Source organism: Aspergillus ibericus (assembly GCF_003184845.1).
Source record: "Aspergillus ibericus CBS 121593 unplaced genomic scaffold BO80scaffold_3, whole genome shotgun sequence".
Lineage (NCBI taxonomy): Eukaryota > Fungi > Ascomycota > Eurotiomycetes > Eurotiales > Aspergillaceae > Aspergillus > Aspergillus ibericus.
The window spans coordinates 691,623-704,889 of NW_020292101.1; the positions used below are offsets into that span (position 1 = coordinate 691,623).

The 13,267-nt window shown below is 52.5% G+C and overlaps 6 protein-coding genes across 6 annotated transcripts; 1 reads left to right on the forward strand and 5 right to left on the reverse strand.

The window, feature by feature from the left end:
* Positions 1–161: 161 nt before the first annotated feature.
* Positions 162–1,834, reverse strand: BO80DRAFT_136122 (methionine aminopeptidase). Its single transcript, XM_025713634.1, has 5 exons — positions 1,508–1,834; positions 1,392–1,422; positions 1,025–1,338; positions 416–962; positions 162–351 (listed from the first exon to the last, which is right to left on the reverse strand). The coding sequence occupies exons 1-5, from the start codon at positions 1,649–1,651 to the stop codon at positions 245–247; spliced, it is 1,143 nt and encodes a 380-aa protein (XP_025579732.1). The 5' UTR covers positions 1,652–1,834; the 3' UTR covers positions 162–244.
* Positions 1,624–2,928, reverse strand: BO80DRAFT_136147 (uncharacterized protein). The gene is made up of 2 exons (XM_025713635.1): positions 2,741–2,928; positions 1,624–2,688 (listed from the first exon to the last, which is right to left on the reverse strand). Exons 1-2 carry the CDS (start codon positions 2,758–2,760, stop codon positions 2,019–2,021), a joined length of 690 nt encoding a protein of 229 aa, XP_025579733.1. The 5' UTR covers positions 2,761–2,928; the 3' UTR covers positions 1,624–2,018.
* Positions 2,929–3,428: 500 nt separating this feature from the next.
* BO80DRAFT_421453 (uncharacterized protein) lies at positions 3,429–3,938 on the forward strand. Its single transcript, XM_025718606.1, has one exon. The coding sequence runs from the start codon at positions 3,529–3,531 to the stop codon at positions 3,850–3,852; it is 324 nt and encodes a 107-aa protein (XP_025579734.1). The 5' UTR covers positions 3,429–3,528; the 3' UTR covers positions 3,853–3,938.
* Positions 3,939–4,180: 242 nt separating this feature from the next.
* On the reverse strand, positions 4,181–5,489 carry BO80DRAFT_440991 (Zn(II)2Cys6 transcription factor domain-containing protein; the record flags this gene model as incomplete). Its single annotated transcript, XM_025721162.1, has 3 exons — positions 4,181–5,236; positions 5,292–5,318; positions 5,388–5,489. The coding sequence occupies 3 exons, from the start codon at positions 5,487–5,489 to the stop codon at positions 4,181–4,183; spliced, it is 1,185 nt and encodes a 394-aa protein (XP_025579735.1).
* Positions 5,490–7,280: 1,791 nt separating this feature from the next.
* Positions 7,281–8,893, reverse strand: BO80DRAFT_451753 (MDR family MFS transporter; the record flags this gene model as incomplete). Its single annotated transcript, XM_025721899.1, has 2 exons — positions 7,281–8,765; positions 8,834–8,893. The coding sequence occupies 2 exons, from the start codon at positions 8,891–8,893 to the stop codon at positions 7,281–7,283; spliced, it is 1,545 nt and encodes a 514-aa protein (XP_025579736.1).
* Positions 8,894–9,717: 824 nt separating this feature from the next.
* BO80DRAFT_397956 (uncharacterized protein) lies at positions 9,718–12,230 on the reverse strand (the record flags this gene model as incomplete). Its single annotated transcript, XM_025717404.1, has 4 exons — positions 9,718–11,415; positions 11,469–11,500; positions 11,554–12,071; positions 12,130–12,230. 4 exons carry the CDS (start codon positions 12,228–12,230, stop codon positions 9,901–9,903), a joined length of 2,166 nt encoding a protein of 721 aa, XP_025579737.1. The 3' UTR covers positions 9,718–9,900.
* Positions 12,231–13,267: the final 1,037 nt, after the last annotated feature.

A 13,267-nucleotide genomic window follows, 5' to 3' on the forward strand; every position in this document is an offset into this window, starting at 1 on the left:
GCTGAGATTTCTGATGAGGTTGGAAGTAAGCAGAGCTGAGGAGAAAGAAAGCTATCTTGACTCCAACAGGCCCCGCTCTTGGCCGCCCGCGGAATCGGGCCGGGGAGTGAATGTCGGAGGAACCATTATTCCGTCAATGCATAGTAGTGGCTCTTGGCCAATCAGAGATGTGGATATGTGGAATTAATTGTATGGGTTGGAGATAACAATGACTTGGCTTTTGGTATGAAAAGAGCAGATACAGCTATACAGATCCTGAAGGAACAGGAAAAGGAACCGCAATCCCCGGCGAATCCGGCAACCTGGCCGTCAACACCTCCACCCCATCCTTGGTCACCAAAAGTGTATGCTCTACCAAGGACCAACATTAGCACCCACTGTATATACCACTCAAGGACCACAGCAGTAGACTTACCAAATTGCGCCGACCTCCCTCCATCCACAGTCACGGCAGTCCAATTATCTGGCCAAATCCTCTCCCTCCACGACCCTAGCGCCACCATCGGTTCAATAGTAAAACACATGCCTTCCTTGGCCGCCCCCACAGCCTTATTATTCGCATAATGCGGCACATTCGGCAAACAATGAAACACCTCATGGATGCCATGGCCGCAGAATGACCGAATCACACTACAATCCCTGCTCTTGGCATGCGCCTCAATCACATCCCCGTAGGCACGGAATAACGTCCCCGGCTTGACCAGCTCGATGGCTTTATCCAGACATTCTCGCGCGGTCTCCACGACGCGAACGGAGTCAGGGTCCGCACTGGCGGAGGGTCCGACGTAGTAGGTCTCGTTCAGGTCGCCGTGATAGCCACCGTGGTAGAGGGTGACGTCGATGTTGAGGATGTCGCCGTCGCGGAGGGGGCGTTGGTCCGGGATGCCGTGGCAGATGACTTCATTGAGGGATGTGCAGACGGATTTGGGGAAGTGGTTGTAGTTGAGAGGACTGGGGTAGGACTGTCTTTTTCAGTAAGAGGTTCCGATTGGGGGGAAGATCGAGAGGGAGGGGTTGGAGATACATCACGCTCTAAACACGCCTTGTGCACAATCTCGTCGATGTAGTCGGTGGTGACGCCCGGTCGGATGGCAGCTGCTGCTATGTCAAGGACCTCGCGTGCGAGACGACATACCTTGCGCATCGCATCTTGGCCTGCCTGGTCGAGGATGGTGAATTTGACGCGTCGGTCGAAGAGGGGGGCGGGGTTGCGCGGAATGCCGGTTTGCCAGTAGTCTGGGGGGTTGATGGATTTGGGGACAGCGCGGCGCTCGGAGAGGGGATAGACGGGGCGGAGAGAGCCGGTGAAGGTGAATGTGGGGAAGGGGTTGTATAGAGCTGGAGAGGATGGTTATGGGGTGTCCATTGTATGGGGGGAAAGGTGGAGATACTAGGTGTTCCGTGTAAGGCTTTATGATTGCTCTGGCTAAGGTCAGCTTGGATGAAGTTGATATTTGAATTTGGAAAAAGGTATACTGCTGCAAAGGTAGGTAACGGAAGCACACACCCAATTTCTCTTAAAACAATCTTGTGAACAGAAGAAGCCGCCTTTGATTCCCAGCTTGAGACAGGTGGGGCATTGCAGGGTGCTGCCCTCCTTGCCACATCCAACCCCCATGCATTGGTGTTTCGCGATAGACTCGAAAGTCATGGTTGAAGAGTGATCACAAGCCCAGGTTGTGTCAGTAAACCGCTAACTGTAAGACAAGTGAGGAACATTTATCCAAGTCCACCTAGTCCAACATTTCCCGCCGTGTTTGCGATTTCCCCGCACCGGGTGCCTAGATGTACTCCCTGTTGGGTTGGTTGCCTTTCCATCGGGGCAACTGGCGCTTAAACGGCGCAGCAATCATGCATCGAGCTAGACTGAATACAGAAGGTACTTTATAGCGGCTGATGTCTCCTCCGACGGACGTCCGCCCGGCGCTTCGGTCCGCTGTCACTCGGTACCACAAGCTGGTCAATTCTCCAACTCAGTCGGCTCCTCCTCGTACGCTCGTAAAGACACTAAACAAAAATCACGTATCCAACGCAACCCGCGCCTCCGTCCCCCAACTCTCCCCCAGCACCACCCCAATACAATGCCTGACATGCTCTTCATTATCAAAGCTAGGCTCCATCATCACCCCCTCCGCCGCCCGATCCCTCACCCGTATCATCTTCCTCCAATAGAACAAACAATGCACGACATGCCACTCCCTCGTCATTTGTACCCGTGCCGACTGGTTATCCGCCAGTAATGCCACCTCGTCAATACTCATAGGAATCGTGTGATAGTCATCGGCGTAGTACGTCCAGGTCCCGTTGGGACCGGGCCCCGCGTGGTCGAATTCGGCGGTGAGTTCGTCGTCCCGGCAGTGTGGGGGAAGCCAGGCGGCGGCCAGGGAGTCGAACTTGCAGTTTAGGGTGAGGGCTTCGGTGGTGGAGGTGCCGCAGTAGCAGGTTTTGGTTTGGGGAGGGGAGTGGACGGTGTGGAAGAGGGTGGTGGTGAGGTTGGTGAGGCCCCAGAGGGCGAGGAGGATGGTGAGGGTTTGAAGGAAGAGGAGGGGCTTGGAGGTTGATTGCAGGTAAGTTATTGTTCTTTTGAGGAGGGAATGGCGCGTGGATGGCGGCTGGGACAGTAGAGTCTCGTCTTCGGGGGTGTCGGAGGGGGAGACAAGTTCTGGGTCTGACGGGTTGTCGGCGACTCTGACTTGGAGTGAGTGGTGTGCGCTGATAAGGGTGAAGGGGAAGAAGTTACCGTTCGTATGTGAAGCCCATGTTTGTGTATTACAACTGTGGCAGAGTGAGGGGCGGTCCTTGGAGATTGTAGGATAGACACCTGCAGCGACTGAATAGCTTTAGTACTTACTCAGTTGACCATCAATGGCCTGATACCCAAGACATAGGATTTTGATAAATTGCGCTATATCGAGGCTTGTATTATCCTGGAATAGCGAGACACGATGAACTAATTCTTCTAGCTAGTTCTATCCTCACTTTTATCGCCCTCGGTCTTCTTCCCGAGACATATCCCATATATCTAGCCTATCTGGCCTTAATGATATTCGTCGGAACAAGAACTATGAGGGTCTAGAGGAGCCTCGATCTCAACCTCACAAACCAGCTGCCTATTCGATACAATGGCATATTCCCTTTTCGGATGACTCCCAATGGGGCAGCTGCACGGTCCATTTGGGGACACTTGCAGGATGCAACTAAGCCCAATTTGGCGAGGTTCCTTTTCGGGACTGCTGGAAACTCTGGGCGGAATTTCCTTTTGGGATTAAATTCACCCCTCGTGGCCATGAGAGGAAGTCTAAGAGGCTCACAGTGATGTCCGGCTCTGTTCGGTCATACGATCATGATTAGCAAGCAGCGGGGTTGGTTTTCGTCGTCTTTCGATGGCGTCAGGGCATGGGGAATGGTCGGATACTGGGAATATGAAAGAGAAATTATTCAAAGACACTAGTTACTAGTAGCCCACTATTTATTTCCTGATAACTTGAACGCATTCTTGATCAAACTAGCAATACCTCGGAACCAACTATGAAGCTCTCCACTACTCTCCTCCACGGCATCGCCCTCCTTGTGGCCGTCGCATGGGCAACTCCCATCCCTGCGCCTGATGATGGCTCCATTCGAATCCCCGTGAAGGGCGCTCCAGCAAAAAGCGAAGACGGTACAATCAGGATCCCGGTCAAGGGCGACCCCGATAAGCGCGACGATGGCTCCATCAGAATTCCCGTGAAGGGAGATCCAGCGAAACGAGAGGATGGTTCCATTAGAATTCCTGTGAAAGGAGACCCAGATAAACGCGACGATGGCTCTATCAGGATCCCCGTTAAAAGCGACCCCTCCAAACTCGACTAGAAAACCACTCAAGGGACTCGCGCGAAAATATACAACACAGATATAAGTGAGTCCAGCAGCCCTTCCCAAATCTGATCAGGAATACCCGCAAATGAAGTCGTGTTTCGGTCGACGTCGCCGTTCTAGTCCAAGAACTTTACTGATCATCTCGCAGAGTGCGCGCACGGGATTCAGATGGCGGGTTGAACTGGCGACAGTGTTTTCCTAGGTGAAGGCTGAACGAATGATATGTGACATTCTACAGAAATAGTTAGCAAGTACACGTACGATGGAATGTGCTTCCACTCACCTCAATCATAAACAATGAATAACACCAAAATATCTGTAATTAAGCTGCGTTCGAATCACGCTTCGATTTCTCTGCCGCTCGCTTGATCATAATCCCTTCCAGGATACAATAAGCTTTCTTCGCCTCCTCCGTGGCGTCAGCCAACATCCGAGCTGCCTTGGATTTCTTCACAATGCGATCAGAAAGGCATTCCAGGAGTTGCCGCAAATCTCTGAAATGGATCTCCGCAACTGTATGTACGAGCTCGCGACACACAGCCGCGATTTGAACCTGATACCTCCCAACAAACACCCCCCCAATCTTGAGATCTGGCAATTCATCTGGTATCACGGGCTTGGGTTTGTCCTGGAGCGCAAGGAGAAGGTCACAGAGATCCATTGACCTGGTAGCAAGCTGTTGGGCGACGGTCACCAGGAGAATTGAGTTGCTGGTACAGACAGTGCAGTCAGTGCATGCGAGTACACGATTGCATGCACCGACCCCGTGGTGCATGGACATGAGTAGGTAATCGCTGCGATCACTGTTGTCGGTCCTGCTGCGGGTGTTGTCTCCAGCGACCTCCTCAAGAGTGTTGGCAAGGGATTGGACGCAGGTACAGCGCCGCCTTCGGTAATCATATGAGCCTTGGCCAATCGTGGCCGTCGGTGGAGTCATAAGGTAGAAGTTGCGACCGCCATGACTTGTATAGGATGTACTCGGCGACGCCAGCGAGGGGGGTGTACTGTGAAACTCTGACCCCGAAGACATCATAGGTAAACAAGGCACGCTTTCCTCCAGGCTCAGGTTTAGCCCCTGGTGGTCGGTCACGTTCGCGTCGCAAAATTCGTCCCACTCTTGGTAGGAATTCACAAAGACGGGCGAGGAGCGAGTCATAGGTGTTTGGACCTTGATATGAGGATCCACTGGCGACGAAAGGGCATCGCTAACACTTTCTGCCCGCTGCCTCTTGCTGGCTGGCGCCGACGTATCCGGAGACGGGCGTTTCGAGCGTGAGGGCCCTGCCGGGGTAGGCGTGCGTGTAGGCGTGCGGTAGGTGCAATTGGCTGATTTTTCTTGACATCTTTCGCAGCCGTAGAGATCACCATTGCATTTAATCTTGACAATGTCTGATCAGTAACTTTCGATTTCGATTCTCTCGTAAATCACGAACCTTTTGAGCTTTGCACTGATCACACGCCTGATGACAACTGTTAGTATTCATGGTCTCTATTTGGCGAGCGGTCTACCGTCAGGGGAGGTAACATACAATGACAGATGACTTTCGAGTCTCCATACCAGCCTTTGTCGACATGTCAATGTATTCAGAGTTGTTCTGCGCACCGCTGGTACAGCGAAAAGCACCAAACATAACGTGAAGAGGTCCGTTGGGAGAGCTTGAGAAATGCTAATCACGAAAGTATTAACCTTTGAGAGAAAGAGATTGTTCACTTGGACTATCAGTGTGTTGAGCAATGTGGACAGAGAAGTCGGCAATGGGGGCAGCTTCCGCTTTTATAAGCTGATAGCCTTCGCGGGAGACACTGGATGGAAAGCGGGTGGGCCGGACAACAAATCAATCCGATGATACTATCGCGTCTTCATCCCTGTCTGCGAGTTCACTGTGCCACATGCTGCTTGGACTTGACAGCCAGACTTTAGCGCCAACTGCTCAGAACTAGGAGACGCTACTGCAGCTAAAAGCAAACTTCGGAACACCGACGATCAATGGGACCATTCCGATGCATCGCCTTATGCATGGTGATACGGTTTAACCGCCCAAAACCCCGCACCGGCTGGCTGGGGCGTTCTGGCGTAACGCCCACCAGCGTTATCTCGGCTACTTTGGGGGCAGCACATTCGCTGCGTGGGTGGGCGGGGTTCAGCCCCGACGATCCCTCGGCCGCTTAGCTCCAAAAAACCTGGAACTTTGCTGTTGGAAGTTCCCCGGAGCCAACGCCCTGCGTCCGGTCCACTCATCACGCTGAATTTAACGAGATCCTCCCGGACGGCGCTTACGCTTCGCTTTTGAGATACTTTCTCCTTCGATGTCTCAGTCGGTAGCGTGAATTTGGACGCATGTAAACGCCCATCATCGACCATGTGATAGATTACATGGTCAGCAGTGCGCTCATCGATACCAGCAACAAGGTAGACAATTGTGTTAGGCTGACCGACCATTCAGACTGTCTGCTAAGCCGGCACTCTCTCAGCCGTGGCTATGGAATACCCTGCATGCCCTGCCTTTCTCCAAAGCTTGATGCGCTCATTTGGGGACGTCCTTTTCGTTCACATGATCTTTTGGACGCTCGATCTGCAATTAATCCCTCATGCCGCCTAAGACGCCCATGAATTATCGTTTGGTAGTATATGCGACAACCTCGGGCCTCACAAGCGATACCCTGTCATCCGTGAACTATCGAGAGCCTTGCGCCTAGGGAATTCTCTCCATCACCTCGGTCACCATCCCTACTCTCGCACGACTACTGTTATTTTAATATCTGAGAGGAGTTTAAGTCGGAATAATCGAGAGCTGGAAGAGGGATGTCCTAGTGATTTCGCAAGGGTCAGCCTCTCATGTGAACAAAACTTCGAGTCCATTCAGTAACTCATTCACAGTTAGGCAAAAAGCGCCGATTGCAAGGCACACTGAATCATAGTTCAACCTCGTTGCAACCACTGTGGTGGGATTTGGGAGAGGCGGGGCTAGCGGTCTCCGTAGTCCACTCATAAGGCTTGTGCGCACCGGGAAGAGGCAAGATGCATAACAAGGCTGAGCAAAAGTACACTTACGAGAATGAAAGTTCAAGCCCATAGAGTCCGTCGTGAGCGATATCGTAGCCTGTGCTTTGTATCGAATAAAGTATGGCTGTTGGCTTGGAAGAGTTCATGGAGCGATGACATTGCGACTGAAGGTGATGGGACGAAGGAACAGGACGCCGTGTAAGAAGAGGTACTTACGGCCGGTTCTATATCACCTGACCTACACCGATTTGCACCTCATTATGGAACGATCTTAGTGGAAATGAGAAGATCTTCGGTTATGGGTTCTATACTGATGTTCTATATGGTAGATGATGTATGTACACTAAATTCTAGAGCATAGGAAGGGTTCTGCCAGCTCCTGACGTTGGACGAACAGACAAGATTGATATCCAGAAAATTATCCCTTGTTTGCACTCTTTTGCATCTCTTCTTCCAAAATCTCATGGGCTTGCGTAGGGCGCTTGACATTTCTCCATTCCATCGCGAGGGCCGGGAGCAGAGCCAGACAAGACATGGCGACAGCCAGGATGAACGTTTTCGTGATAGCGTTGCTGTACCCATCAAGGGCCTCTGCCAGCTTGGCAGCAGGCACCAATTCTGGGATGGCAGTCACACCACCGGCAATGACCTGCGCCGCATCTATTTCCTCGATGCTACCCAAATTGGAGCCGAGAAAGTTTGAGAAGAGAGTCTGCGCAACCGCCAGAAAGATAGCCCCATTCAGCTGCTGCGAGAACATGAGGAGCGATGCACCGAGTGGAATATCGGCTGGCGCTAAACAGGTCTGCACGGCAATGTTGGCCTGCTGGACACCGAGACCCAGGCCCAGCCCGAAGATAATCTGATATCCGATCCATTTTGAGTGGCCGGTATCCGGATGGAATGTGGTCAGCAGCCCGGATCCGATGGCCATGAAGAAGGCCCCGGCGAACATGAATGGGTTGTAGTAGCCGAGCAGGGTGACGAGGATGCCGGAACCGATGGAGCCGACCACCATGGATAGAACAAGGGGCAGGTTCATGATCCCGGATTCTTCAGCATCGACGGTTTTAATCGCTTGGAACCAGACGGGAAGATAGTAAAGCATGACCATCATTCCTGAACTGGAGCACATGGTCCAAACGGTCCCTGCAAGGACGGAGCGCTGTTTGAAGATACGGGGAGGCACCATTGCCCTTTCCTGAAGGCGGTGCTCGACGAAGATGAAAATCGAGAACAGAACGCCGAACATTATGAAGAGGAAGACGATGCGCCAGTTGCTCCAGCTATAGCTGGAACCACCCAACTCGAGGGCCAGAAGCAGACAGACCACAGCAGGAGCCATAAAGAGGTTCCCGATTGGGTCGAGCTGATCGATCTTCTGCTTTAGAGTCCAGTTTCCATTCTTAGGCGGCGGAACATCCAGCAGGAAAAAGATGACAACCAGTGCGGCCCCACCACAAGGCAAATTGATGTAGAAGCACCATCTCCAGCTGACCTCTGTAGTGAAGACACCCCCCAAGATTGGCCCGGGTACGGAGGCAATACCGAATATAGCACCCGCAAATCCTTGGAATGCCGGCCGCAGGTGCAGAGGTACCGTAAGTGCGATGATGATGACAGCTCCGGAGGAGATACCTCCAGTCCCCAAGCCTGCGATAGCGCGGCCCAGGATGAGCGCGAGGGAGGTAGGAGCAGAACCACAGATAGCGGAACCAATCTCGAAGATCACGATGGAGAAAAGAAAAGCCCATTTTGTCGGGTAGAAGGTGTAGTTGCGGGCGTAAACGAGCTGGGCGGCGGATGATGTCAACATGTAGGCACTTCCATACCAACCGATGTCGTTGGTGCTATGGAAGTGGTCGGTGATCTGAGGAGTTGCTGTCGCCACGATCAAGCGATCCTGTTTGGTTCGGAGTTCAAGTCAGTCTGTTGGCCCTATTAGTCAGAAAGCGGTTGTTCATCGCTCACCAGAGCGACCAGGAACATGGCAATGTATATCGCCAGCAAGATAAGGAGTATTTTTGCCATTGGGGGGTATTCTTCGGTCTGCTGCTGTTTACCTGGGCGACTCTCTGGTGCAGAACCAGGAGGCCCTCCGCTGGGGATCATTTCTAGAGCATTGCTCATGGCTGGGATTGTCCTGTGGTTCGGCTGGAGAGTGTACGAAAGAATAAGAAAACTAGAAAATCGCAGATGGAGGTTTGAATGGATTGATGATGAGAGTTGAGGTAGTCATCTTGGTTATAAAACCAGATCGCACCTGACGGGATTATGGAAAGGATCGCTGTACTCGCCATTATGCTGCTTCGGGAGGAGGCGACTCCGAGGACCAGGATAGGACACTTGAGAAAAGACCAGAACCCTGATTTACTGGAACAGGTATGGCGTGGACGATGATGAGGGAGATGGTGTGCGGGTGGCCCCTTATGCCCCATGGATGAAGTGCATCGGACAGGAACAACTCCCATGTTCGGGTGGATGTGAAAGCTTAAATGTGAGCATTGGGCCTTATGTGTAGGAAATGCATCCACCAGGAGGTAGCCACTCCGCGCAATGCCAACCAAGGAAAATCTAGTCACAAAAAGAATGGTCTGCCCGGACCCACCCTTTCCAGCGTCAGGGACAGGCAGTCAGGCACACATAGATCCGTAGCGCATAAGGAGATCGAATTTCGTTGTCGGTCAGGTGCTGGATTCACTTCTTGTTTGCCGGTCACTCTACCTCCGCCTCTTCTTGTTGCATTTATCGACAATCATCAAATCCAGCTGTACTTTTATCACATCTCTTTCCATAGCCGCCACAGATCTGCTTTTTTCGTACCTTTCTGCTCCGCTATCTCAAGTCTGCGGTATCGTATGTAGTCTAAGGCTATGTATAATTTGCCTCTCCTGATATCATGCTAACCCATTGATGTCACTCTAAATAGAACCACTATCACTTTGTCAGCCGCAATAACTATCCCGCTGGGATGATATATATGCATTCGAAGCTCCGCCCCTCTCATCTACAGACTAACTCGCATGACAAGGACTGAATCACCGGCCAATCCCCGGCCAAACCATCTCTATCCACTCATCTTCCCCCTCCACCTCCCCATATGATGCGTTGATCTCGAACGGGAAGGCATCCGGTCGGCTCCCTCGCAGTGCCTCTAGGAATGAGGAGGAAGGGTCAGATTCAGCCGTTGCATAGTCAGTCAGCCAGGGGAGATCTTGTGGAACCAAAGCCCTCGAGTCCAGAGCCATCGCGGAACTACGGTCCCCGGTCGCGTTGGCATCGCCATCACTAGTTGGGACTGCCGGTTCTTCCTCTAGAAGCACCCTCACCGAGGACTCATCGAGAGGCCCAGTTGCATGTAGTCCGCCGGCATTCTTCGACAACAGAATACTCACAGTTTCTGCCGCCACGCTGGCCTCGCGCGAGGCTGCACTACGGCGCATCCAGCTCGTACGTGCACGTCGCAGCGCTCCCTGAATTTCTTCGCCCTGCGATAGGGGTATACCGCGGTGCAGAAGGGAACACAAGATCATCGTTGCTGTCAGAAACTGGTGGTTTATAATGGATGTCACCCGCCATTGCATTGACTGCAATTGTCCGCCCGGGGAGGTCTCTTCATCCAGCACGCGCTGGAGCTCCAGGGCACCGAGCGAAGCACTGATACATGCCTCACGCGAGTAGGCAAACGCGTCCATCTGCCCTCCTGGCTTGGCCGCGAAGAGGAAACGGCGATGCAGCATTAGCTGACCCTTGTAGAACAGATGGCGGAGAAATAGGCGAGACATAATCACCTGCGGACTGTCGGTGAAGCTTAACTCTACTGCCATTGACTCGATCCGCAGCGGCGGCGGGAGGCTAGAGGCGGCGTCGTGTAGGATGCGGTCAAGCCGCATGACTTCCGCGTACGGACACAGCTGCACAGCAGCTGCTGCATCGCTGATTTCACCTAGAGCGATCAGCATGCGGCGCCGCGCGATAATACCCATCGCTATCGTGTGCTCAGTCTCCGGTCGGGGAGGGGGAAGTTCTGATCCGAGATCCTGGTCTAGATCATCGTCATTGAGGTTGCGTGGCTCAGCAGTGTCACACTTTGAGTCCGGGACCATGCGTGGCAGGCCCATCTGACTGGATATGAGAATGTCGCCGAGAAGCACTGTTGCCCATAGCCGACGCCGCATTTCCCCCTGTAAAGGGGTGAGATCGGGAAAGTGGCTGGGATCCCGATGGTAGCCCATTCGCATTGCCAGATTTACCTCGAGTGCGAGCAGAAACCAAATGTCTTGATCAGCATCCCGGTGAAGACAGAATTCAATGTACACATAGTGGATAACTGTCTCAAGCACATAGGGGCCGCATTTCGTATACTCGCCCATTAACAGGCACTGGACGACCTTTTCGCGATATGTTTCGATCTGGAGCGTCTGTTGTTTGGCCTCAAGCTCCCTAAGGGCGGCAGATGCATCCGAGGCTTGCACACCCAAGCATATCATACTAAACAGCAGGCCCAGCCACATGATAGGTACATTGAGCGGATCCGCCCAGAAGGCTTCGTACTGAGTCTGTTAGCATTGCGTCTACATTCAAGGATCGAATCAAGCCAACTTGCCTCGCGCTGAAAGGTAGGGCCATGGACTGCGCCTATCGAGGAAAGGGTCAGTGCATGAGTGTCGCAGTCATGCAGGGGAACATACTAGAGGAAACCAGATCCATGCGGTTGAAGTAGCGCGACAGGTAGCGGTCCACGACATTCCGGGGAGGGAGCGCCTCCAGCAACTCCTCCCGCGATGTCGCCCGCCGACATCCATACAGGAGAAGCGCATGCGTCGGATCAGGGGGATCATCAGGACTGGTCGTAAGTTGCAGCTCTTCCTCGCGATCGAAATGATCCTTGAGTTCTGCGATATTTTCGAGAATGGCCGCCCAGTGGTCCCCACCGACGTAGCGCAACTCGGAGGCGCTCACGCGCATACTGCCGCTTTCGGATTGACCATTGAGCAAGAGTGACTCTTGCGCAGTGTCGGGGGGCAATGCGGAGTCAGGCATTAACGAGTGCACGAGGCGTTCGAGTTGCGCCAGCCGATCCTGCATCTCCGGGACGGCTGCCTGGCGGGCTGCATGGGAGCGGGCCGACCGCTGGTTGTCCGCATAGACGCACAGGTCTCCTCGCGATGCACAACTTGAGCAGGGATGCTGACGATCGCAGCGGGACCTAGCATATATCATTAGTATGGACGAAGTTACTAAATGGTGAGCATAAGGAGACTTACTTGCGACGTCGACAGGTGTTGCATGATAGCTGGGGCTTATCACGGCGGCGACTGGGAGGTGGTCGGGGACGCAAGGATCCTTGGTCGGTGTTAAAGGACATTGATAGCACACCAATTGTACCGATAATTATTCTGACTGTGTAGCCTGGTTCAACGAATGCCAATACATCCAGAGAGGCAAGAAGCTGACAGTGTAAGTTGGTCAGATCAGCAGGATGATGCGGATGGCCATATCACGCCCGTATCGGTGTAAACGGCGTACTAGTCCCGTCAGGTATTGGAGACCCCCTTCTGTCGATCGTGGGGAAGAGTGACTAATAGAACAAGATTACGATAGTTAGTAGACCTCTGCTTCAACTACTCTGGTTCTTCTACTGTCGAACACCTCTAAATTCATTGACCTCCCACCTCACATGTTATGTAGGCCTCACGACGCCTCTTCCCACCCCCGCTGTCACGTAATTACGGAGATGATTAATCAAACTTCAGGGCATGGTGGCTTCTTCATGCAGCTGATTATTCGATTTTATTCCATACCAACAAGAATATGTGAAAAGAGAAAGTATGTTAGACTGACTCATAGTTTAGATCAATATCACTTGATAGCGTCGCTAAAAATTTGAGCCTTGGACTATATATGCGAAGCCCGTTGCTACGAACCACTAGATAAATAACTGCGCCGTTAATGTGAAAAATACCAGCTGCGGGAGCCGATAAGAGGGCTTACCAATTCAGCTATCTAGCAAAGGACAGAATTCCAAGCCCAGTGGCTTAGAACGCGCATCGCATCTAAATTTGTTCACGGCAGAGATTTATGGGAGGAGTCCGTTCCTCACAAAAGTGCTAGTGAAGTGGGTGAGTGGCCAGGTTTGATGTAAGTGATTGGAAGAACAGCCGTACGTATAAAGGAAACGGTGAATCCCACAGGATGAAACTTGGTTGCTGCTTGATGTCAAACAAAGACCTGTCGAGACTTTCACTTCAGCCCCGACGCACTCTTGGAAATGGTCAAGGGGAAGAGTGGGTTAACTGGATATAGAGAGAGGCTTACTCGAGCACGTGTGAATGCATGGTATGATATTAAGCTTGTATGTATTCTTCCATATCAAACTTTTGGGGGTCAATTACCAATATCTGG